Source organism: Homalodisca vitripennis, chromosome X, assembly GCF_021130785.1.
Source record: "Homalodisca vitripennis isolate AUS2020 chromosome X, UT_GWSS_2.1, whole genome shotgun sequence".
NCBI classification, from domain to species: domain Eukaryota; kingdom Metazoa; phylum Arthropoda; class Insecta; order Hemiptera; family Cicadellidae; genus Homalodisca; species Homalodisca vitripennis.
This window is the reverse complement of record NC_060215.1, coordinates 141,597,089-141,624,128: the sequence shown is the minus strand read 5'-3', so window position 1 is coordinate 141,624,128 and position 27,040 is coordinate 141,597,089. Positions and strand designations below refer to the sequence as shown.

Genomic DNA, 27,040 nt, shown 5'->3' with positions numbered 1-27,040 from the left:
GCAGCCATATACATAGTGGACAAGTCTTATTTTGATTCCTACATTACAATACCATGAGGTTTTACGTGTTAACAAGGAGAGGGGTTACTTAAAAAAAATATATATATGTACTTTCAGTGCTCAATTTCGAGAACTAGAGTTAGTGAAATTTTAACCTTTAGGGAGTCTGGAGATATGGAATAGCTCCCAGAAGGAAGGGAGATTCAGGGTAAATTTTGAAAGTGTGAAGTCCCTAAACAGTATTTTTATGCATTTCTGAGGTGCACAATACAATTTATCCACCTCAATTCAAGGCCATCTTCATTCCTGTAAATCTAAAACAAAAATATATAAAAATGCTTTTTTTTAGATTAAGAAGATAATTTTTTTTAATTTTTTTTTTATTATTTTTTATATAGTGCTCTAACTATTTGGGTTACATTTTATTATTTTTAGATTCTGTAGTGCCTATTAAGTGTTTTTAATAACATATCTTTCATTGTTAGACATTCAATTTTAATAGTTATTAAAATTTTATTTTAATTTTGCTTGAAATTTAAATAAAACTGGTTAGGGGGAACATATTAATTGTTTGATTTGTAATATGTTTCTACATGTAAATCTAATTTATAAACCTCTTAAAGAAACTTTATCAGCTAAAAATCATGAAAACTTGCTTAAGCTAATTAAACAAATATATATTTTATCTATTTCAATGTGTGCATGTAGCTTATGTAATTGTTATGGTAATCTTACTATAAACTATATTGTTGTTAATGAACAACTTGGCTTATCAGATGTAACTTAAAGTAAGTACTGACTGGGGAATCTGGAATCTTGCCATTTGAGGGTTCATCCAGCGTTCAACAACAATATAATACAGCGTCTCATGACAATAATATGAATGCACCTGATTTGCTCTTACCATCAATAAAGTAGTAAATATAATGTTGTTTACTAAGCAATAAGAGTAATAACATTCATGTTTTATATTGTATGTTAGTGCTGGAGAATCAATCGACCAAGATCATTCCATTCAAAGTCCAGAGGAAGATATGGCAAGACCAGGACCATCCTGGGCATCGGATAATCTACCCTGGGCACCGGATAATCTATCCTCGGCGATGCCAAAGTGAGTAATAAATGTTTGTTAAATATAGAGATAGTTTGTATGTTTATTTTTCACTTGTATCTAAATAGACTTCTTAAGAGTCACCAGTATTGGCGACCATCTCGATTTTAGCTCCATAAGAACAATATATAACTTTAAACATAGTTATGATATTATTTAGAGTCATAGATTTATGGGAGATGTGTTGTTTTAAAATATGATTAATACACATCCAAACACATTTTAGTTATTTCAATATTTTTATTGGCATTTCAGAAAAAAACGTTAAACTATTTTTATTTTGTTTTAATGTTAAAACACAGTAGGGCAACTGAAAGGGGTTTGGATGTGTATTAATCATATGTTTAAATAGAGGCATCTTTCATAATCTTGTGACCAAAAGTAACTGTGTAAAATTGTTTGAAGAGTAACTTTGCTCTTATCAATCAATTAATCAATTTCTGTATTATTTTGTCATTTCATAGAGAAATACAAAGGCGTCAAACAGTTTACAAAATATAAAATTACAATGTTGTTAACATCAGAAAGTTACATGGTACAATAAAATAGGTTATCTTAATATACAATTAAATAAATTTTCATTGTAGAACTCAGCTAGGCTGTAGCACGGTCATTCTGTCAACGATTTGCTGAGCTCTCTCTTCAGTTCTTGTCCTCTCATTCTTTTCAGTTGTTCTTGGAGATGATTATGTAGTCTGCAGCCAATGTAGAGTGGTTGTCTTTCGTACAGAGTGAGGCAATTGTTGAGGTGTAGCAAAGGATGAAGCATGTCTGGTGTTATAGCTGTGGATGTTGTTGCGTGGTGGACTTTTATCGTCAGCATAAGTGATTACCTCTTGAATGTAGAGGTTGACCACTGTCATGGTTCCCAGTTCCTTAAAAGATGCAGGGCAAGTCTCTAGAGGTTGCTAATCTCCAAGTACCCTTATAGCTTGTTTCTGTGGAATGAATACTCGTTCCATGTTGCTGAGTGAAGTTCCACCCCAAATAATAAGGTCATATCTAATATGTGATTTACATAGTCCAAAATATTCTGTTTTGGCAGTTTTAATATCAGCTACTTGTTTAAGTCTTTTCACAACATATAGACTAGAGGAAACTATTTTGCACAAGTTATTGATGTGAGGTGTCCAAGTGAGGTTTGCATCGATTGTCATTCTTAGCAGTTTAACCTTGCCTTCTTGCACTACATTGTCCAGGACTAGTGTGTCTTTTCTCCTTCCAAAACATATCTGCTTTGTTTTTGTAGTATTTGCAACCAAGTCATTTTCCTTGCAGTACTGATAGGCCTTATTCAAGCCTTGGGAAGAGTTTTCTGTTCACCTAACAGCTGTTTCATCGCTTACTATAAGAGTAGTATCGTCAGCATACATTAAACAAGACCACCAGAGAGTATTGTGGCATATCATTGGTAAATAAAATGAAAAGAACTGGCCCCAGAACCGAACCCTGAGGCTCCCTTCTTGTTATTGCCTTGGGATTGTATTTCACATACTTTACAAGGTTGTTGAATGTAGACTTTATTTCTACCACTTGACTGCATCCACTTAAGTACGATTGAAACCAAGAGTTTGCTGCTCCATTTATGCCTAATGACTCAAGTTTCAGGAGGATGAGATCATGCCCTAGGAAATCAAACGCCTTGCTAAAGTCAAGTATTATTCCTGTAACTAGTGTTTTGTTTTCAAGCTGATCAATTAAATTTTCCATGAGGCTGATAATTGCTATTATGGTTGATTTGTCTTTTACAAATCCATGCTTCTTGTCTGTTAACAGGCTGTTATCCTCTAGGTGTTTTATTAATCTTGCAAGCACTACTTTTTCATTACTTTAAATAAGGTGGAGACTAGAGATGGGTCTATAATTTGTTGGATCTGTTAGTGAGCCTTTTTGGTATTTGGTATAGATTTTAAAATATTTTAGACCACTTGAGAATAATCCTTTAAATGATTTATTAATAATGCTTGTTAACGGAGCTATGAGTTCTTTGGAGCAGATTTTTACAAGTTGTGAGGGAACCTCATCCGATCCTGGAGACCACTTTTGTTTAAACGACTGAATTATTTCTGATATTTCTTTTGGATTGGTGAATGATATTTCTAAGAGGTATTGATTGCATCTAATTGTGACTGGGTTTCCTGTGGCAGTTCTTGAGTTACATTGCCTTTAACTAGTGATTCATCAGCAGCACATATGAAGTAGTTATTTAGTTGTTCTGCTACTTTAAGAACAAGGTCATTCAGTAACTTTCCTTTCACATTCAGATGAATCTGGGGCTCTCTTTGTCCTCTGGCAGGCTATCTCTATACCAGCATACAATGAGATGTAACAATTGTTAAAGGCATGGTCAAAATTTGTGGCATTATGGACTTTGAGCCAGCGATTGTCTGCTAGGAGGTGTTGGAGATTCTCTTCATGGAAGTGTCGAATGATCTGACTGGGTTGGGTTGTGATTGGTGATGAAACTTTGAGGTTGCATATTTGGGTCTTGAGGTCAGATATGCCAGTGTGAATCGCCTCAACGTACTATTCTTTTGTCTAGCGATTTGTACATACACAGTCAATTGGTGTTGAAGTAGTACTCGTAAATCTGGTTAAAGGTAGAGGGAGTCTCCCAATGTCAAAAGCAGCCAGTGTTTCATTTAATTTAACTGTGTTAATGTCAGGATTTAAAATATCAATATTTATGTCACCCATAATGATCAGTCTGTACTTGTGGGCTGTTGTCACTTCTATGATTGTAGAAAGTCTTTCCAGAGCTCCATCTAAGTTAGCCTGTGGCTGTCTATATAGTCCAATCAAGTACAAATTGATATTTGTCTTGCTTATTTTGATCATTATGGGACAAAACTAAGTCAATTGTTTAAGATGGAGATTATATTGGTTTCTTATTTTAATCACTATATTAAAAATCACAACAACCAATGTTTATAACTTTTTATTCTATAACATATTCTTGTTTTATTTTGTTTGTTAGGGATCAAGAATCTGAGGATACAGAAGAATCCAGTGAGACAGAAGAGGAAGCAACTTCCAGGGGTTTGTCAAAATCACAACAGTCTAGGCCACCTGATTATCTCCGTTGCGTTTATTTAAAGTGAGTAATTGATGTTTGCTAAGAAAGAGATAGTTTGTATGTTTATTTTTCACTTGTATCTAAATGTACTTATCTGTAAAATGGTGTATTAACGTTGATAAATAAATAAAAACATTAATAAATAAATATACTTCTTAAGAGCCATCAGTATTGGCGACCATATTGATTTTAACTCCATAAAAATTTAATTTTAAACATAGTTATGATATTATTTAGAGTCATAGATTTATGGGAGATGTGTTGTTTTAAAATATGATTAATACACATCCAAACACAATTTAGTTATTTAAATTCTTTTATTGGCGTTTCAGAAAAAAAGTTAAACTATTTTTATTTTGTTTTAATGTTAAAACACAGTATAAAGTTTACAAGGATAATTGAAAAACTTTTGGATGTGAATTAATCATATGTTTAAATTGAGACATCTTCCATAATTATATGCCCAAAAATAACAGTGTAAAATTGTTTGAAGTGTAACATTGCTCTTATTGGACAAAACTCAAAGTATTTTGTTGAGGATGGAGATTATATTGGTTTCTTATTTTATAACATTCTTGTTTTATATTATATATTAGTGCTGAAGAATCGAGCGATGATGACGATATAATTCTTACTCCACCAGAAGAAGTGGCAACACCAGGACCTTCCTGGGCACCGGATAATCTACCCTGGGCGATGTCCAAGTGAGTAATAAATGTTGTTTGTTAAATAAAGAGATAGTTTGTATGTTTATTTTTACTTGTATCTAAATAGACTTCTTAAGAGTCACCAGTATTGGCGACCATCTCGATTTTAGCTCCATAAGAACAATATATAACTTTAAACATAGTTATGATATTATTTAGAGTCATAGATTTATGGGAGATGTGTTGTTTTAAAATATGATTAATACACATCCAAACACAATTTAGTTATTTAAATTCTATTATTGGCGTTTCAGAAAAAAAGTTAAACTATTTTTATTTTGTTTTAATGTTAAAACACAGTATAAAGTTTACAAGGATAATTGAAAAACTTTTGGATGTGAATTAATCATATGTTTAAATTGAGACATCTTCCATAATTCTATGACCAAAAATAACGGTGTAAAATTGTTTGAAGTGTAACATTGCTCTTATTGGACAAAACTCAAAGTATTTTGTTGAGGATGGAGATTATATTGGTTTCTTATTTTATAACATTCATGTTTTATATTATATGTTAGTGCTGGAGAATCAATCGACCAAGATCATTCCATTCAAAGTCCAGAGGAAGATATGGCAAGACCAGGACCATCCTGGGCATCGGATAATCTACCCTGGGCACCGGATAATCTATCCTCGGCGATGCCAAAGTGAGTAATAAATGTTTGTTAAATATAGAGATAGTTTGTATGTTTATTTTTCACTTGTATCTAAATAGACTTCTTAAGAGTCACCAGTATTGGCGACCATCTCGATTTTAGCTCCATAAGAACAATATATAACTTTAAACATAGTTATGATATTATTTAGAGTCATAGATTTATGGGAGATGTGTTGTTTTAAAATATGATTAATACACATCCAAACACATTTTAGTTATATCAATACTTTTATTGGCGTTTCAGAAAAAAAGTTTTATTTAGTTTTTATGTTAAAACACAGTATAAAGTTTACAAGGATAATTGAAAAGCTTTTGGATGTGAATTAATCATGTGTTTAAATTGAGACATCTTCCATAATTATATGCCCAAAAATAACGGTGTAACATTGCTCTTATGGGACAAAACTCAAAGTCTTTTGTTGGGGATAGAGATTATATTGGTTTCTTATTTTAATCACTATATTGAAAAATCACATCAACTAAATTTATAACTTTTTATCCCATAATTTATTCTTGTTTTATATTGTATGTTAGTAGAGAATCAAGCGATGATTCGGATTCGGAGGAAGATGCTATTGCAACTCCGAGTCCGACTCCGACTCCTCCAAGGCAACGTGTTAGTCCTCGCTCATTGGTTTCAAGGTGAGTAATAGATATTTGTTAAATAAAGAGATAGTTTTATGTGTAGTTTTCACTTGTATGTACTAGACTTCTTAAGAGTCACCAGCATTGGCGACCATCTCGATTTTAGCTCCATAAGAACGATGTAAAACCTCAAACATTGTTACGATAATTTTTAGTCATAGATCTATGGAAGGTGTGTAATTTTAAGTAATTACTAATTCACGTTTAAGTTTTCCAAAACTTTTATTGGATTTTGAGAAAAAAAAACCTGAAATTTTTTAATATTTCATCGTCATTTTCACCTAACAAGTTTTGTTAACTCTATTTATTGAGTACAATCAAAATGTAAGGAACTGGATGTTTGTTTAATAAAATGAACATAAATGTAAATAAGTCTATGTATGTCAATTTTGATTTCAGTACTTATGATTTTATGTTCAAATCTAAATATCACAAATATTATTGCTGTGTGGGGTCTGTTATTTTAAAGAGCTAAGACAAGATAAACCTTTGAAGTATCTAGGACTAACCTGGACGAAAAACTTAATTGGGATGTTCATATTACAGCTGAAACATTATTTGCGATTCATTAGAAAATTCTACATTTTAAGAAAATTTAGCTCCTCTACCCTGTTGAGATCATTGTGTGTTGCTTTAATTTATTCTAGTTTATATTACAAAATGGCTTGTTGGAGTTTTAAATTCAAATATTTAATATAAAAATAGAAGTAAGTCAAAATATTTTTCAAGGGAAAATATATACAAACAAAAAAGAGGTAGCTCATTTCAATTTTGTATATAACGTTTTACAATTATTTTGTATGTGACTAAAAACATAGATCGTAGAATTGTTAGTCTTCCAAAGTGAATAAGTTTCACTTTTTGTTCTTTAACTGTCTTATATAACAGCTAAATTTGCATAGGATTTATATTTTGTCAGACTCAAAGTGTTATCATGGATACACATTTCCTGGCAGTTTGTTTTAAAAATCAGTACTAAAATAAAATTTAATGTTTTGACAGTCTTAAGACACATTTTGTGACATTTTCCTGGTAACTTCATAGGTTAAAAATCATGAAAACTTAATTAAACTCTATTTTAAAATATGTATATGTTTTATCTGTTCTCATGTGTGTATGTAGCGTGTGTTGTTATGGTAATTTTACTATGAACTATATTTATGTTAATGGAAGATTTGGTTTGTCTGAGGTAGGTCCGTGGAGCGTCTTGGACGGGGTGACTGGAATTTCCCTATTCAAAGACACATCCAGTTATCCAATCGAGGACATTTTAGGGAACCGGACATAGAGCCGTGAGTAAATATAATTAAAGTTGTTTATAAGTTGAAAGAGTTTTTACGTAAATTTGTTTATTTTTCACTTGTATGTAAATAGACTTCTTAAGAGTCACCAGTATTGGTGACTATCACGATTTTAGCTCCATAAAACAATATATAACTTTAAACATAGTTATGATATTATTTATAGTCATAGATTTATGGGAGATGTGTTGTTTTAAACTATGATTAATACACAACCAAACACAATTTAGTTATTTCAATACTTTTATTGGCATTTCAGAAAAAAACGTTAAAATATTTTTATTTTGTTTTAATGTTAAAACACAGTATATACTTTACAAGGAAAACTGAAAAGTATTTGGATGTGTATCAATCATATGTTTAAATTGAGACATCTTTCTTAATCCTATGACCAAAAATTACGGTGTAGAATTGTTTGAAGAGTAACATTGCTATTACGAGACAAAACTCAAGTCATTTGTTGATGATGGAGATTATATTGGTTTCTAATTGTAATATTGAAAAACAACCACCAAAACACACACACACACACACACAAAACAACCAATATTCATAACTTTTTATTCTATAACTTATTCTTGTTTTATGTTGCCTGTTAGAGATGACGAGAATGCAGAAATATACAAAAACTACCTCACTATGAGGTACAGAACACTCGCCAATGTACATGTGGAAGGTCGAACCGAAGGACCCATCCTCCCCTGGTCACAGTGAGTAATAAATGTTGTTTATTAACCCTTCAACGCGTTATTTTTTTTTCATGGTCATACTCCCTCCTGCGTTGATTTTTCTGGCGGTTTTTTTAGAGATTTTGTGTTTTATAAATAATGTAAGCAAATTACCCAAGTTTATAATTATTTTATTATACTTCTATGTTGTTAGTGTTTAAAATTAGCCAAATTAAACAAAATTAACCTACTTTAGGTTAATTTCCCTAAAAGCTAGCTAACCTACAAACCATCCCCAACTCATGTTTATAAAACACAACAAATTGTTCCTGTCAAAACGGGATTTCCTTCTTCAAAACAATATAGTTAGCTTGTAAAACTAATAATAATAACTAAACAAAGGAACGTAAAACACACAAAAATATGTCAGTTGAACATAACCATCACACTAACAATGACTGTAAACAACAACAAACGTAAGCTGACAAACGATCGGCTGCACGGCAATGACGTCGTCTTGAATGCAGCTGATTTCTCAGATATTTTTTCTAAAGATCGATTTTTCGAGATATCGACTCAATTAATCGAAAGTTTGAATCTTCTCCTTTCGATTGGTATACATTTTTCATTGAAAACATTCGATAGTCGTCTGTTACAGCTACAAAAATAACCGACTACTCCATGACGTACTCAGTACGGCAAAACGCGTTGAAGGGTTAAAAAAAGAGATAGTTTGTATGTTTTTTTTTCACTTGTATCTAAATAGACTTCTTAAGAGTCGCCTACTGGTGACCACCTTTATTTTAGCTCCATAAGAACATTTTAAAACTTCAAACACTCGGTGATGTGAATAAAGTGAAGTAATTGCTTCTAGTTGGGTATATTTGAGCAATTGCTTCATTTAAAGTGAATAAAACAGCTAACAAATTCTTAGCCAAGCAATTGCTCGAGTTTTCCTGGAGTGAAGTAATTGCACATAAAATGAAGTGAAGTGCTTCATTATTTTGGAGCAATTGCTCGATAAAAATGAAGCAAGTTTTCTCGACTTAGGCGGTACTGTCAACATGGCCGAGTTCATGCACGTGCTAGCTCGCAAATTTTATGGTGAACAAAGAGAAATTACCCGTTGTAAGGAGTTGCTCCGGTTTGACAGTGAAAGTTTGGACTTCTTAGCCCGTGAGTTTTTGCCCGAAAATGAAGAAACTAGAGGTAAAACTCTTATCACCAAGACAAAAGATGGAAGTTTTTTTGAGGTTTGTTGGTGATACCGGATTTCAAAGTGGTATTGGCGAAGATATGGACATACACCGAACTGTATGTAAGACAATTGATTCAGTTCTGAATAATATTGTGGAAAGATTGGGTAACTGGATTCACTTTCCTGCAAGGAATAATGAAATTAATGAAGCAAAACTGTTGTGGCAAAAACGTTTTCGCCTTCCTACAGTAGTTGGAGCTCTTGATTGCACACACATCGAGATTAAAAAACCCACAAGTTTTGGAGATGAGTACATTAATAGGAAGGGGTTTGCCAGTATCAATGTACAAGCGACTTGTGATGCCCAAGAACGTTTCACATGTGTTTCAGCTGAATGGCCGGGAAGCGTACATGATGCAAGAATTTGGAGAAGGAGTCCAATTAGAGATGTAATATCAAAATTTGATGGAGCTGCCTGTTTGCTTGGAGACTCGGGTTATGGAGTATCACCATGGCTAGTAACACCTTTAAATCCAGCTGCAGGAGATGCACAAGTGAACTTCAACATTGCGCATGCGAGGGAGAGGGTAATTATTGAAAGGTGCTTTGGACAACTGAAACAAAGATTTCCAATTTTAGGAAACTGTATACGTGTTTCAATGGAAAAAGTCCCTAAAGTGGTTGTCTCTTGTGCAGTGTTGCATAATGTTTCAAAACATCTAAATGATGACTTTGATGCAGGCCAAGGCAACTTTGTACCTGGAAACGAAGAAGTGGTTATGGACAATCCTCAGGTAGAAGACCAAAAAAACTCGGGAGAGGGGAGAAATGAAACATTTGTTGATGATGGATTGAAGCAATTGCTTCAAAATTGAGAAGCAAGCATTACGTAAGTAAAGCAATTGCTCAAGAATTTTCCGGAATCTTCTCCATTCATTGAGCAATTACTTCAAGAGTCAAGCACTTGTTTATTCACACCAAATTGAGAATATTCTTAAACTCGTGGCTAGTGCTTCATAGGCATTGCTTCATTTTATTCACTTCACTGACTGTTACGGTATTATTTTTAGTCATAAAGTTATGGGAGATGCATAATTTTAACGTATGATTAATACACATCCAAACGCTTTTCACTTTATTCAATACTTTTATTGGTTATCCGGGAAAACTTTTTTCTATTTAATTTAAATGTTATAATACTGTATATACTTTACAAGGAAAACTAAAAAGTGTTTGGGTTTGTATTAATCGTGTATTTAAATTGAGACTTCTTCCATAATTCTAAGATCAAAAATAACGGCGTAAAATTGTTCTTATGGGACACAACTCAGTCATTTGTTGAAGAAGGAGTTTATATTAGTTCCTTATTGTAATAACTGTATTGAAAAATCACAACAATTTTGTATAACTTTTTGTACTGTTATTAACAGAATAATAGTTATAAATATTGTTTGTTCTGGTTTTTCAAATAGTGATCAAAGTTATTTTTCTACAGCTGGCTGTTAACCTGTATTCACAAACGATGTTGGTTATTTTACATTTTAACTTAATAGGGAATAAAAAATTACCATTTTCAGCTTAAGGTTTTTTTACCATCTTCAGTATAGTATAACCAGTGCTCGGTTTGGGTGTTCAGAACCTTTTTTCAGTAAAAAATAGGAAAGTATACTACGTTTGAAGTTCATTGCTGATAAAGAATGATTTGAAACTGTACCGTTTTTATAGTACATATTATTTATAAAGTCTGGAGCTAATTTTCTATAAATCAGAACAACTTTCCGGAAATACTTAATTTATTCCGAATTTTAAATTTCACTCAAAATTTAACAAAGTTTTACAAAATCTTGATTCGCTTTTCTTCAAAATTTCTCTCAATCGGTCAAATCTAATTTAGAGTCTGATCAAAATTTAAAATGAAACTAAAAAGGTATACTTCACCAAAAAGTTTTTAATTAACAAAATAAAATAAAAAGTTCTCTTCTCAAAATATTCAAAATCAAAATTACACAATGCTTGATGTAAACTTTAGGATCAAAATCTAATTTAAAATGCTTCAAAAGTTGAATTAATTATCAGACTCTGTTATATGGCAAAATTTAGAAAATTTAACACAACAGTATAAAATAAAAGATGTTAAACTAAACGCTGGTACGGGACTTACTACTTTGAAGACTATGGAGGCTGAAAAACTATTAAGCACTAAAGAAAAAAAAAGAAATTTAAAACTTGACTTAAAACACACCGGGTAAAAATTAACTCTATATCCCAAATGTATAGGAATAGAGGAAGTACTATGGCTTCTGAACTGCACATGTAGACGCTCTGCACTCGACTTGAAGACTGCTCCTCTCTCTTCAAACCAACCGCGACCGGCTCGGGAACCTATCACCGTTGACATCTCTAACAGCTGGAGAGCTCAAACCAACAAAATAATGTCCACGTACCGCGTCTAGTTAACATAGAGCCTACTTCCTACCGTGATTCAGCAGAATGATTATAACTACAGTACAAAACAATTACAAACATTTCCCATGATATATGTTACAATAGCAGAAACACCATATTTTCACAACTGGTATATTTCCTATTCTATATATTATGAACTGTTGGATTCTTCGAACATATATTTAGCAGATTGCAGTTAACAAGTCCACCTTGTTCTCTGTGTTTTTGCTTGGATCCACAGAATTCTGTATGTTGGTATAATTTATTTATTTAACACATTACTACCAAATAATTTACCATTTTCTTTTTGCAGGCTGCTGAAGCCCAAACCGAAGCCAAAACCGAAGCATGTCACCGTAAGTATTTTGTAACTTGTTATTTTTATTAATTCAAAGACTTCTGAAACCAGTTTAGGTACTAAAATGTTTTGGGTTATACTTATAATCATCTATCTAAAAATATATGTGTGAATACATACCATAGTTGATGTAGCAATTTAAGTGAACTACATACTTTTTTTTAATTTTTACTTTTAATATGACAACTTAGAAAATGGTTTTATTGTGAATTTATAAGAAGCATTTTGAAAATTTTGACAAAACAATATTGCAATATCTTTAATTCAAATAATATAAAAGATACGGAGAACTTGGAAATTAAATCTCACAGACCAACTTGTATCACAAGTGTATATCAAAGTAATCAACAGACTTCATGATTGTATAAAACAATAAGCAACTTATTAAACCTTGATCAAGAGAAATTTTAGGCTAAATTCATTTTATGTTGATGAAGTTATACCCAAAGCTCGAGTATAAAATTATATTCATGGATCTTATTACTTAAATAAAATAAAACAAAACTTCACTTGATTTGAAAATAAAGGACTTTAATAAAGTAAAATGAAACTTAAAACGTTAAGACTTCTAAATAAGAGCTTTTAATGAAATAAATAAATAGGAATAAAAGATTCACTTGTCATAAATTTATTCAAAACAAATCATTAAAATAAAAATACCTTTCACACAGTTTTTATTAGTAAGCTTTTACTTAAACTTCTGCTCTTCTCAACTTACTCAACTCCTTTAATATATTTTTTACAATAATTTATTGATAAATTGGCACTTTACTGAGTGAGTATATATATTTATATAACACATATTTCAAAAAAGTTCACAAATGGACAAAAGCAACCAATTACAAAAGGCTTTGACTAGAGCAGATTTTAAAATGGGCAAACAATAACTCTGGTTTAGTTAATTCACATTAAATAGTTGGGGCACCTAAAATAATAAAAAGGTGAGAATCAATATAAAAATTAGCAATCATAATGAGTAGTTCACTATCCAGTTGCGATGAAGGTCGCCTCAGATCAGTTGCGGCGCTCGTACGTTCAAGTCAGACTGGCCCTAGAGCGTAGTATCACTGAGCAAGTGATACAGATAAGTAAGTCGCTCACCCCGACCCCCTGGACAACCGTGGGCCATTGTCGCGCAACCACAGAAAGCCCAGATGTGATCGAGAACAAATCACTCAATTTGCCTCTGGGAACCTATTTTCCAAGGGTAATCAAAGTAAAGCAAAGCAAAATTATGCCCCATAGTTTAATTTACAAATGGTACAAAATTAATTGGTTAATGTTAACTGACTATAGTAAAAAGAATGCCACAGTTGTTTTAATCGAAATCATTAAATTAAAGTGATTGTTAAATGTTTGAATGTATAAATGCAGGTTCGTACTCAGACCGGTTTACTGGGACCTGGGCTGAGTCCTGCCACATGTCTATATGAAGGTACCATGTCGACGGTGGTAGGACATAACGGGCCTAGCCGAATATTATTCCCCCGGCCCGCCAAAGCTGAGTAAATCAATGTACACTGTGGAATGAAAAAAGTGGCACAAACTTATTTTCACCGTATTTGCTCAAACTCTTCTGCAATCCATTAGTGAAGGTGAATGTTTTAAATTCTTATTGTATGAGGTATGCACCTATGTCATGCAAACCATTTGGGTTGAATTGTCTGCTATAACTAATTTTATCAGTAGACAGATAACAAAGTTGTCATACTTAAAGAACCCTTGAACGCTTATGCAGACTATTTTAAACTTTTTTTTTCTAACTCTAATGTTTGTACTAGTCAGTTACTAACCTCCTCTGGATGCAATGGCTGCCTGTAGTCTGTGCGGCATACTGTCGATTATAGCTGTGATCACCTGCTGATCGATGTCTCCTCACTCCTTCTGTAGGACTTGCCAAAGCATCCTAAGCATCCATCGTATCTCACTGCGACGTCTACTAATGGCTCTTCCGATGTGATCCCTTATGTGCTCTGTTGGTTTGAGATCTGGTCTGTTTGCTGGCCACTGTAAAACATTAATTTCTGCCTCATGTAGGTCATGTAGGTTGTTTTTTTACAACCCTGACAGTGTGTGGTGGCAATTATCATGCATGAAAATAAATCTAGGCCCAATAAACCGAGCAAAAACTATCACACGCTCTGTAAGACGTGCCTCTCTCGAAATACCTCCCCAAACCGTGACAGAGCCACCATGGAAACTCTTCCTAGGAAAAATCTTGCACTGAGCATATCGCATCTCCACCCTCTCTCACGTCCATCTGGAGCTCTTTGATGGCATGCCTGAAGTCTGGATCCTGTAGCCAGGCGAAGGCTCTCAATCCAGCTTCTTGAAGCCTTCTAACTGTTCTGGTACTTACATCAATTCCACAAACTCTTCTTAGCTCATTACAAACTTCAACGGATGTTCAAAACCGATTCCTCAGACTGAAAGAGACAACATTCCTGTCACACCTTGCAGTTGTGGCTCTATTTCAGAACGATCATGGTCTCCTTTCATAGCTTCCTATTAGTCTGAACCGAATCACTGCTCTGTCGATCCTTGATCTGCTAAATCTTGTGACATTTCCCACCTCACATACTGTTAGTCCATTTTCAATCAAAGCAATTGCTCTAGTGCACTGCACCTTTGAGAGAGGCATTTTGGGTTGAGATTAGTGATTGAAATGACCAGTACAAACATTAGAGTTAGAAAAAAGTTTACAATAGTCTGCATAAGAGTTCAAGGGTTCCTTAAGTATGGCAAATTTGTTACTCTTCTACTGATAAAATCAGTAATATCAGATAATAAAAACCCAAATGGTCTGCATGATGTAGGTGCATATCTCATACAATGATAAGAATTTAAAACATTCACTTTTACCAATGGACAGGGCTTTGCGCAGAATTTTATTTAGGGGGAGGTTCTATACTTATTTTATGAAATAAAAAAGAAGAAACTTAAATAAGTAATAGATTAAAAGTTAATACGTATGGAAAATGAGTTTATTATAAAATTGTAAAACTACATACTTTTAATACATTTGTAACTCATTCTTTAAACAAAGTAAAAACTTTTTCAAATAAAAACATATGTGATCTACTCTTTCAATAAGTTGATTCGTCGAGGTACAGAAAAAAATTCATCTAATACTGAGTTCACATCTACTTCAATGTCTCGATGAATGTTCAGTGATGCCAATCCGTTCAATCGATTTTCACTCATGGTAGAACGCAAATAATTTTTCAACCTGCGTAATGTTGAGAAAGAGCGTTCGTTTGTCGAAGTTGTTACTGGTAGTACAGCCATTAGCCATTACCCTCAAGATTTTATGGACATTAGGAAAAGCATCCTCATTGCAGACATCAAGAGCATCGAGAGAATTTTTTATTTTGCGCGTAAACTGACGGCGCAATAGAGCACAATTAAACTGATATATGGAAACAATATGATATATCCCAATCTTCAAGGGGGGGGGGTGGGACCCCCAAAACCCCCCCCCCATGCGCACGGGCCTGCCAATGGATTATAGAAGGCTTTTAATAAATACAGTGAAAATAAGTTTGTTCCTCAGAGTATATACAGAGTGTTCACAAAAGGGTGTCACAAACTTCTGTGGGTAGTATTCATCATTTAAAACAAAAAATGTCCTGTAAACATAGTTTGAGAAATATGTCATTTAGCCGCTAGCCGCCATTTTTTATTTTTTTAGAAACAATTATTATCTCTAGAACTAGTTAAGCTAAGGAAACCAAATTTGGTGCATAGGTTTGAATAGATAAAAGGAAAATTGAAGAAAATAATTGTGTTGTTTTCTTTAATATTAACAAAATGGTGTCTGTTGAACATTTTTTAAATCAAATAACAAAAATACAGTATAGTTATAAAACATTTACTAGACACCAACTATTTGAGAAATTTCATTACAATTGAAACAGTACTTGTTTCAACAAAATCCGTCAATGCATAAGCGAACACGACCACTTTAAATGTGCACTTGCACAAGCTCGGAGCAGCATACATTTTGTTTTTTGTTAGGCATGAGCTGTTTTATTCCTCTTTTTTCTCCCTAACTTGTGCTTTCTTATTTCGGTAAATATTTAAATACTTAATATTTTGCACTTTTTCAATCTTTTGACAAGCGCAAAACCTTTCAGTCACTAACTTTTAATTTCTCAAAAGTAACAAATTTAGAATATGAATTCTCAAGTATTTTCTATGAATTTCAACATGTTTTGAAAATGTTTAGGACTAGCCTTAATTGGGATGTGGACTGTCCCTTCTAGAGGCTATTGTGACTGACATCACGTGTTTTTATAAAAGATAAATTATATACAATATATAAAACTGGAAATTAATGATGTTTAACTATAGCAGTGTGTAAATTGTTATAAGCCTGTACAAAATTAACAATATTATTAGAACAATTACATATTCACAAAATTGATTGGATATCACTCACTGTTTCTCTCCCTCCCCCTCCTACTCTTAGACAATCATCTAAACACTGAATAATTTCAAACTACACATTATTTTTGTGTTCCATTTGTTATGTCTGGTTACGTATTAATGATCATTTCACAGAAAGAAGCGTCGCCGGTTGAGACGAAGCGTAAGAAAAAACAAGGCAAGAAAAAGGCCAAAAGATTGCGAAAAGGTAAGTAAAGTAAGCTTAAAAAGAAACTCCATTAAATTTCATGTCACCATATCACACAAATATCCCTTTCAGAAACACTTTCTGCTTTACTTCATATAAGATTGGGCATCGCTTATTCTGCACTAACTTTCTTTTGCTGGACTGGTCTCCAGCATCCTCTCCAAATATTCTTAAGTGTACTAATTCAAGTCTGCTGACACAAGACCATTTCGATTTCTCCTCTTCTTTCCCCAAAAAGATGAAGATGCATCGTTGTTCTGAGTTACCATAAGTACACTCCAAGTTTTCAAACTTACCTGCTGGTGAAATTGATGGAAATAAGCCTCACACACCACCGTCAAGGACAGGATGTCTGATTCAGATACAGTCCTGTAAGCACTGTCTATTAAAAGTGCACCTCTTCTCTGTACTTTTGTATGAGATATTTCACATTGCTTTTGGTCTTTGTCTCTTCCTGGCACAAATGAATTGACTCCACGAGTTGAGCAGACAGACCTCGGTCCACTTAGTCATTAGAATCATGGCGTCATCACCAATCCATGTCAGACCTCTTTGTAATCAAGCAGTAATGACAGTGACAATATTATCAACAAGATATCTCCTTCAGAATTTGTATATGAAGGATTTTATTATATGTAATGTTTCACAAATAGATTCCCAGGCTCAATTCTAGAGCTGTTTCAGTTATTATGGGAGCAACCTGGCTATCCTTTACAGCACTGGTCTTGTCTAGTTAGACATTATGTCTGTCCTGAATCATCTAAGAACCAGGGGGTGCACCGACGGGGGAGGATGGACGAACAGGACCGGTCCCCCCCAAGAGCATTTTATTACAAAATAATCGATTGACTAATGATATCGGGGGTTTCCATGCTCATAACTACTTGATGTTCCGGACACCCCCAGAGAGATTTCTGGGTGAATCACTGCTAAGGACTACTGGAGTTTGTTGAAATTATGAGTGAACATAATCATGTTCCGACTGCCTCCAATACTTTCTTCAGCTGATTATCCTTCAGTATAGATTGCTTCTGTTTACCTTCCAGTTTCTCTATCTTGTCTCTCACCATCGACAACTCGATATTACACTGTGTTTGATCTGAATATAACAGTAAAATTGATTGTTTTTGGAAAATGTTTGTTTCACCATTGCTCATCCTTCATCCAGGATGAAATAGACTAAAGCACATAGTCTATTATTGGCCTATTTTTTAACTGAATTTGAAGAAATGTTAGACAAAAAATGTGTTAGTAAATATCATTTTACATTTTGGGTTGGAGCATTAAATTTATGTGTTTAGTGAAACGCGTAATGATTGAACATTAAATGTCATAACATTTGAACACTAAATAATATAACACGCACATAAGCACACACATATCAGTGTGTGTGTGTTTTCGTATATATATGAATTGTAGCATTTGTGGACATCATAGTTTACACTCATCATAATACCACAGTTAACGTGATTCTATTTAAGGTGAAACTTTTTTGTTACTATTGAAATAAAATTTATATGTTTATTTACTGAGAATTATATTATGATATTATGTTACTCAAATAGTGGGGTAATTAAAGTTTATAATGTCGCTATGAGCTTGCCTTCACTATGTTCACATATATTAAACCACATCATATGTTAGAAATTAAACAATAGTAAATAAAGACAACATTTTAAATTATTAGTGCTACTAATTTAAAAGAGTATATAGAGTGTAAAAGAACTCTCTACACAAACTTTATGGTATTGTTCCATGGATAAAAAGGAGCTACAAACTAAATGTAACCAATTGTCTATCTATTTTTTTTAATTGTCTCTCACTGTCTGTCTATCTGTATATGTTTTTTATTTTAAAAACCAGTAAAGATATAAAACTAAATTTGGTATATTAATTTTTTTGCAGTTTAAAATTTATATTGTTATCATATTATGTTTCAATATAGTGGACAGTTGAAGTTTTTAAAGCTTAATACAGTAAAAAGTAATAAGATTGTAAAAATTGTAAGAGCATAATAAAAGTTGCTAAATATGATTACAAAAACTTTGACACCTACAACATAAAAATTGGCAAATAAATTGTTTATGTGAGCTTTAACAATTGTAATGCACTGCAGAATTTTCATTGTTTACATGTTCACAAAATAATTAAGCATGCATTACGACAGTTATAAGTTTATTTACTGACCAATTGTATTATCTAGAAATCAAATGGTTTGTAATTAAATTTAGCAACTTTCATTACACTCTGTATATTGCTTATATTTGTATCTTATCAACTAAACTAATCTGAATTTCTAATTTAGATCCAACGAACGAAGAGTTAAAAAAACAAGAAAAGAAGAAAGCAAAGAAAAAGTGAAAATCTGTTTCATGTCTGTTAGCTCATTAACGTTTCATTTTCAATTAGTATAATTTCATTTCAACAATTCTAATAATAATGTTGTACCATTTTACTTTCAGTTGCATTGTAATAATTTTTAGTCTAGAATATGTATATATTTTTATTCTTGTTGTTTATGACTAAATTTTATGTCTATAATTAAGTTTTATAATATAACAATGTTTCCTGTTTTTGCTGTATTTGTAAACTGTATATACTGTAGAGATGTAAACTGTTCACTTTAATAAAATTTTAAGAAACATTTGATTCTTTTGTCTTTAACTTTATTTTGGTATGTTTCTACTTTTCCTAATTTTCCTGCACATACAATACAATTAAAACCATTTTATTTATCTAGTATATATTTTTCATTCTCGTGTTAATCCCACCAATAGCTTACCAGTTATGGGACTAATAAGGAAAGCTTTTAGTCTGAATGAAGACTAATCACGCAATACAACTGCGACAAGCACTAGGTACTCTCATTGCTAACTTTGGAGAGGGCAGTGTGGTGGAACTTTTGCTTGTCATTGCTTAAAACAATTTAACTGTGATTTCAGAAAAGAATGGTCTGGTTAAAAACATGTCTGGTCTTATGATTAATTATGAAGAAGCCACAAAAGCTCTCAACTCTGGAAAACATAAAAGACGGGAAGATCTTGAAATTTTGATTGAGCTCGACAGGGATTCTGAATATTGTATCCAAACACTTCAGAACGAAATAAGAATTTAGAAAGCAAACTTACAATCAATATCTGCTAACGAAAACCGTTTGATCAGAGAAATCAACATTAAAATAAAAAATTTTGTAAAAAGCAACAAACAGGTCAAAATTTTGGACTTAGGGGCAAAAAGTGTCAGATTGTTTTCAATGGATGGAATTCATTTTCGTCAAAAGGGAAAGATGCTGGTGTGCAAGTATGTCAAACTTGGGATCGATACATGGGTAAATCAGGGACCACCTCCTAAGTTTCTGAGCAATGGGGTTGGGACTGCAGCAATTAATCAATGAACTTGATACGAGCTCGTCTCTCCTCCGCCTTGTACTAGTGCATCTTTACATAACTTCTGACCACACTGTTACTCCTGGTTCTACACCAAAACCTGCCATAGCTTTAAATTCCCCTCCTGTTTTGTCCGCAAGTAGTTGTAATTTGTATGATGATAACTAAGACATCTAGGAGTCGTGTAAACGCAAGTAAAAATATCTATGTTAATAACCACAGTAATTTTATCAGAACTCAATCTAATCTAGTAATTATGCATCAAATGTCAAATGCATTAGAAAGAAATAAGGGGAGCTCAAGGCTGATAATATAGATATTCTTTGCCTCACAGAACATTGGTTGACCAATGATGAGGTTAACACAATCATACTTAATGGTTACAAAATCATTTCATCTTATTGCAGAAATTCGTTTATACATGGTGGAGTCGCAGTACTTATGAAAGAAAATTCTAACTTGTGAAATGATATGCAGCATGGTGTCGAGCTTCACTTTGAGATTGCAGCGGTCTCGATCACTTAAGGCAACGGTGGTGTGCATATACCGATCCCCGGATGGTCTCTTTACCCTCTTCATGGAAAAACTTAACGTAGTATTAACCATTCTTAACTGAGATCACAACTATATCTTCATTGCTGGTGACTAATATCAACCTTTGGGAAATGACCACTGAATCAACACAACTGTCCGACTTATTAAACCGTTTTTTCTTCGTCCTAACTGTTCACGGTATTACCCGTAAGTCGACTAATGCTGGCTCCTACCTGAATAATATAACTAATCTTACGTCTCACTTCCATAAATCAGACATAATTAACACCTACCTCTCTGATCATGAGGGTCAGCTAATGCCATTTCACCATCCTAAATATAAAATCCTAACTTCAAATAAGGCCAAATTCATACGTGTTTTCAGCCCACAAAACATACAAAAGTGCTAATTGTTTCTCCACTCTAAGACATGAAAAAAAACCAAAGTATATCAAACTCATTCGGCAAGTGCTGGGACCGTTGTGTCTTGTATATCAGTGTAGATTGTAGATCAATGATCTCCTGGACTATCTCATTAATAATCACTTTGCTCTTTGCTGATAACACTTGTTTAATTTTTAATCATACTGACCATGATTATTTTTCACAGCCTCATGAAGACTCTCATATTGGTTCTCCTTTAATACTGAATATATCAAGAACACACATAATTGAAATTCACTCTCAGAGGATATCAAATTTATCCTAGTTAGTTTCTCTAAATGACCATCGTCTTGATTGAGTACGTTCAACCAAATTTCTCTGTCTCCTCATCGATTCTAATCTGAGATGGGACTCTCACGCGATCAAATTGGTTAAACAGTTGACTTCAGCTACATTTGCCCTGAGGTACTTTTCTTCATTTTCATCACAAGAAGTTCTCAAACAGGGTTATTTTGGCTTGTTTGAATCGAGGCTTAGATGTGGCCTTGAATTCTGGGACTATTGCAATACAGCATTGTTTAATAGAATTTTCTACCAACAAAAGAGGACTTTGAGAGTCGTCTGGGGCTTGGGGGAGCGGAAAAAACTGTGAGGAGCATTTCCGTCAAGTGGAATCCTTACATCGGCTAGTCTCTTATTTTATCATACAGTATTATTTGTTTAAAAACATAAAGAAAGATTTTCAGTCCCTGATCACAAATATCACACTAGACACAAAAACAGATCTTATGATAGACAAATTTAGATTAACTCTGTTAAAAAACTCAATATCTTACTTTGGACCAAAATTTTTTAACTTAATTCCAATGCATATAAAAAATATAATAAGCCTGTAAGAGCTAAGTCTAAGTTCCACTTGAAGGCCCACATGGTCAGAAAGGCTTTCTAAAATCTTCACGAGGTCCTTGATGAGCCTATATGAAGTTAGCAAGTCTCAATAAATAAACTGTACATAAATATAAAAATTATTTTTAACATTACTCGATCCCTAAGTGTATTTTATTTCTCTAATGCAACTTGTATGTGTTTTGACTTCCACTAAAAAATTGTGAGGTTCAATTGTATTAATAAAAGAGTATTGGGTATTTAACGTTCATCGTGACAATAAAGTACGATTATTCTTCAGTGGAGCCTGACCATCTCACCTACCACCCGCCTGATCCTTGCTCCAGTCCCAAACTAACAAACTGGCACACTGTAATGTAGACCAGTGAAGTATCTGTATATGTAGTAAATAGTGCACAACTCATTCGGGCTGTGCACTTGAGACTTTCGGATTCATTTTTAACTTTATGGATCTTATAACCTTTTGGATTGTTTACCTTTTGAAATTTTAACTTTTTGTTTTGTTGAGTAAATTTTATACACAGAGAGTCCCACGAAGAGGTTTAAACGTTTGATTTTATATTGCCCATTTATGCACCGGAAATTTTCAAACTCTTCAGTATTAATAAAGTAGGTTTTAAAAATATTCCGTGAAAATTAAAGCTCCCTAACTATTGTAGAAACAAAATGGTGACATATTGAAAATTTTACCATTTTACTTCGTATAAAAATTCATTTCTTGAAATACCTGACGATTATTGTGTTGCAGTTTTAAAGAGCAGCTGTCATAACGCAAACAGCTGTTTGATTGAAGAATATTGCTTGAGCTATAAAATCATAACCTAACCTCCTCCATTACAGTTTTACTGATACAAAAAACAACTATACGAGGAAAATACTCGCTTAAAGGCTAGGTTGAAGACTGAGCAAACTCAAAAAGCCGAGCTAATCATACTATGTGATCAAGAAAAGGAGGAATACAGAAGGGACATTCAGAACTCTCAAAATCAATGCAAACCATGTAAAATATACCAGGAGGAAGTGTCCAAAATGTTGTCCTCAATTAAGAGCCTAGAGGAAGTCATTGAGGTGCTGCAGAAAGACAATGTTGATCTACAAACTAAACTAAAAGCCGACGAGAAATATGTGTCAAAATGTCTCAAATGCTTCCCTCCTGTTTCCAACAAGGTTCAGGCCCATACTCAAGGATCAGACCAAGGTTTTAATAAGGTAGTTTACAAAAGAGGTCGTTCAGTGGCACAGGAGAAACCTCCAACATTGGATAACATAACGAAGAGTTCTTTTACGACCCAAAATCCCTTTGCAGCTCTTTCTCACATAGATGACGATCTAGAAACTAGCATCACAAACACTGATGACAAAGCAAGAGCTGGGGAAGTCACTCTGCCAAGAATGTTGCTTTGCACTGATAGCCATGGTATATCAATAAACACAAACATCCATACGATGCAATTGGTTTTGTAAGACCTGGCGGCAGAGCTAGTCAGGTTTTGGATCATAAAAACATTGATGGGGAGGAGTTGAAGAACAAGGATATTTTGGTGATTTCCTGTGGCACTAACGATGTATCTCATAATGAAGCGCACCTAGCCATTGACGCCATTACTAGCACCTTAAAAAGATATTACAAAAAGAATCATTCTGGTTGACCTTCCTAACCGGTATGATTTGTTGGACTGGTCTTGCGTAAACAAGGAAACTAAGAAAACTAATGTAGCCCTAAAGAACATTTGCGATGGTTTCAGTAATGTCACTCTTGTGGAAGCCAGCAAAGCCACTAGGGACCTCCACACAAGGCATGGTATGCACCTAAATCGTACGGGAAAGCTGTGGTTGGTGAGCAAGATATGTGAGGCGGCGAGAGAGAAAGCTGATTCACCGTCACCCCCATCTGAGGAACCGAGCAACAGCGAGCAGCCTGCAACAGTAGACAACACACCAGGAAGCCCTCAGCAGTCAGCAGTACCTGGGTCTACAGCGGGAAACTTACCAATGGCAGTCCAACACCTGATGACCTAGTGTGCAACAAGAGTGATGATGTAAATTCTGTATATAATTTTAAGTCTAGTTTAAGTCACAATTTGAAATCAAATAACACCAAAACTGTACGCATCATGCATTTAAATATCCAGTCAATAAGGAACAAGTTAAATGAGTTAGCTGTTATTTTAGATGAAGCCAATTGCGACATTGTCCTTATTAATGAGCACTGGCTGCACAAAATGGAAGTCTCCTTGTATGTTCCTGTAGGTTTTAATTTAGCTGCTGCCTTTTGCAGAGAAAATGCTTATGGAGGTGCTTCTATTCTTGTTAATGACAATATTGCTTTTGAGGTGATTGATATCGCCCATTTAACCCAAATTGGTTTACTTGAAGCTGTTTGTATACATGTAAATATTTGGAATGTAATTTTTATATCTGTATATAGGACTCCTAGCTCTATGTGCCAAATGTTTTTGGCTAATCTTGATAATCTCTTATGCTTTATTCAAAGAAAAAAGCCTAAATGTAAAATTGTATTAGGGGGGGATTTTAATATTGACATTCTAAAGAGTGGAGAGCAAGACACTGTAATGTTTGTAAACCTTCTAAAATCATTCAATCTTTACTGCGTAAATAAACTCCCAACAAGAAATAACAGTTGTATTGACAATATAGCTACAGATTTAGATAATAATTTGTATAAAAACCGCTTATGGAAGGAGAGAATCTCAGACCATTCTATTGTTTATTTTGAATTCACTGCTCCACTTACTGTTAAAATCTCTTATAGGAAGATAAGTGATGAAACATTGCAAGAGTTCACAGAAATAAGTTCTTTATTAAATTGGAACTTGTTGTATAACATAGAAGATGTAGATATTGCATATGATTATTTTTTAAGTAAATTATCAATAGTGTACAATAACAGTTGTCCAAAAAAAACTAAAAATGTTAAACAGAGAAATCAAAGTAAGAATAATACTTCTTGGTTTGACAGTGGCTTAAGAAAAATGAGAAGCACGGTAATTATGTTACAGGATTTGCTAAAAATTCCTCATTACAAAAACAATATATTACTTAAGAAGTGTTACATTGCCAAAAAGAAGTTTTACAGGAGTAAAATTAAAGAAGAAAAAATCTTGCATAATGAGAACATATTAAAAAATTCAAAGAATAAATGTTCAGCCGCATGGAAAATAATAAAGTCTGAGGCTGGTAATTACTATAAACGGGAAAATCCAATACCACCTATTACAGCTGAAGAATTTAATAACTATTATATTGGCATTGGGAAAAATGTAGTTGATAGTGCTAAGGCAATTAATAAGAATAATATTAGTCATTTTTCCTTTCTAAGTAATGTTGAACAGCCTCCAGGAAACTTTTACTTGAAATATGTCAGCGAGCTTGATGTACTTAAGGTAATAAGATCATTAAAACCCTCTAACAGTGAAGATGTGTTTGGTTTTAGTAACAAAGTTATCAAACTTATTGCTGATGCTATTGTTAAGCCATTAACATTTTTGATCAATCTTTCATTTCACTGTTCTAAATTTCCAGATTGCTTAAAAAAGTCTAGGAGTATACCTCTTTTTAAGAAAGGTAATAAATCATGTATTGACAACTATAGAACAATATGTATTGTATCTGTGTTTTCAAAAATAATGGAGTCATGCGTTAAGAACCAACTGTTAGAATTCTTTGATCTATATAACATTTTAAGTAATAGCCAATTTGGCTTTCGTCCTGGTCGATCTACAACTAAAGCTCTAAATGAAGTTGTAACTAATGTCATAAATAGCTTTGAGAACTGTGAATATGTTAATATGACTCTTGTGGATCTCAGTAAGGCCTTTGATAGTATATCACATGAAACTCTACTGAGTAAACTGAAATACTATGGTATTGATGATAATCCGTTGCACTTCCTTAAAACTTATCTTTGTGGCAGATTACACAAAGTCTCAGTGGCCGGTTCAGAATCCTCATTTCAGGAGGTCCTTGCTGGGGTTCCACAGGGGTCAGTTTTGGGCCCACTCTTGTTTATTATGTATATAAATGATCTGCCAACCAATATTCCATGTAAGACTATTCTATATGCAGATGACACTTCTTTTTTAGTTACTGGCAAAGTTTTCCAAGAAGTGGAAGCACAAAGTGACCGAGTGATGGAAATTGCAAACTCGTGGTTTGATGTCAACCATCTTAAAGTCAATGGGGATAAAACTGAAACAATTTGTTTCACATTAAAAAAGTTGCACATAGCAGAGAGCTGTATTAAGCCAGTGAAATTACTTGGAGTAACATTAGATCAAAAACTATCATGGGAAGCTCAAACTAACTCAGTAATTTCTAAACTATCTAAGGCTTGTTTTCTGTTACGTAAATTACAAAACTGTGTTGGTAGAAATATGTTGCTCTCTTCTTATTTCAGTGACTTTCACTCACACTTACTTTATGCCTCAATGCTCTGGGGTAACAGTAGGGGTGCCAGTCAAGTTTTTGCGTGGCAAAGAAAGGCAGTAAGAATTTTAGCCAATTTGGGTTATCAAGATGATTGTAAACAATGCTTTATTGACTACAATATAATGACTGTTCCTGGCATTTTCATATTTCAAAATGTAATATATGTAAAGGAGAATTTTGAAGACTTTATCTGCTTTGATGAAATTCATGATTATGACACTAGGGGAGCTCGGGATATTGTTGCACCTTCCTCTAGACTTAGGAAAACATTAGTTAGCCATAAATATTTACAAATTAAATGTTTTAACAAATTACCTCAAACGTTTAGAAGCTTAGAACTACAACCATTTGCAGCTAAACTGTCGAACTGGCTTATAAGTAAGGCATTCTATTCCCTTGAAGAATTTTTTGCTATGAATTGTTACCTTCCTTAGGCCTGGAATGGAGTTGTTGATTAGTTGTAATTTAATTCATTGTTTCAACTATTTATTTTGTTATGTATTTACTAATACTACAGTTACATTTTTTAAATTGACAAATACACTGTACGAATTAGTTCAATATATTATATCAGTTAA

At 33.4% G+C, this 27,040-nt stretch overlaps 1 protein-coding gene across 1 annotated transcript in view; it reads left to right on the top strand.

Moving 5' to 3' along the window:
• LOC124369930 overlaps positions 1 to 19,440 on the top strand; it is a 28,972-nt gene extending 9,532 nt beyond the window's left edge. The window contains exons 3-12 of the mRNA XM_046828129.1: positions 983 to 1,111; positions 4,089 to 4,208; positions 4,784 to 4,891; positions 5,413 to 5,541; positions 6,087 to 6,194; positions 7,391 to 7,489; positions 8,098 to 8,208; positions 12,123 to 12,165; positions 16,731 to 16,803; positions 19,109 to 19,440. Coding sequence (XP_046684085.1) covers positions 983 to 1,111; positions 4,089 to 4,208; positions 4,784 to 4,891; positions 5,413 to 5,541; positions 6,087 to 6,194; positions 7,391 to 7,489; positions 8,098 to 8,208; positions 12,123 to 12,165; positions 16,731 to 16,803; positions 19,109 to 19,164 — 976 coding nt within the window. The 3' untranslated portion in view covers positions 19,165 to 19,440. The remainder of the gene's footprint in view (positions 1 to 982; positions 1,112 to 4,088; positions 4,209 to 4,783; positions 4,892 to 5,412; positions 5,542 to 6,086; positions 6,195 to 7,390; positions 7,490 to 8,097; positions 8,209 to 12,122; positions 12,166 to 16,730; positions 16,804 to 19,108) is intronic.
• Positions 19,441 to 27,040: the final 7,600 nt, after the last annotated feature.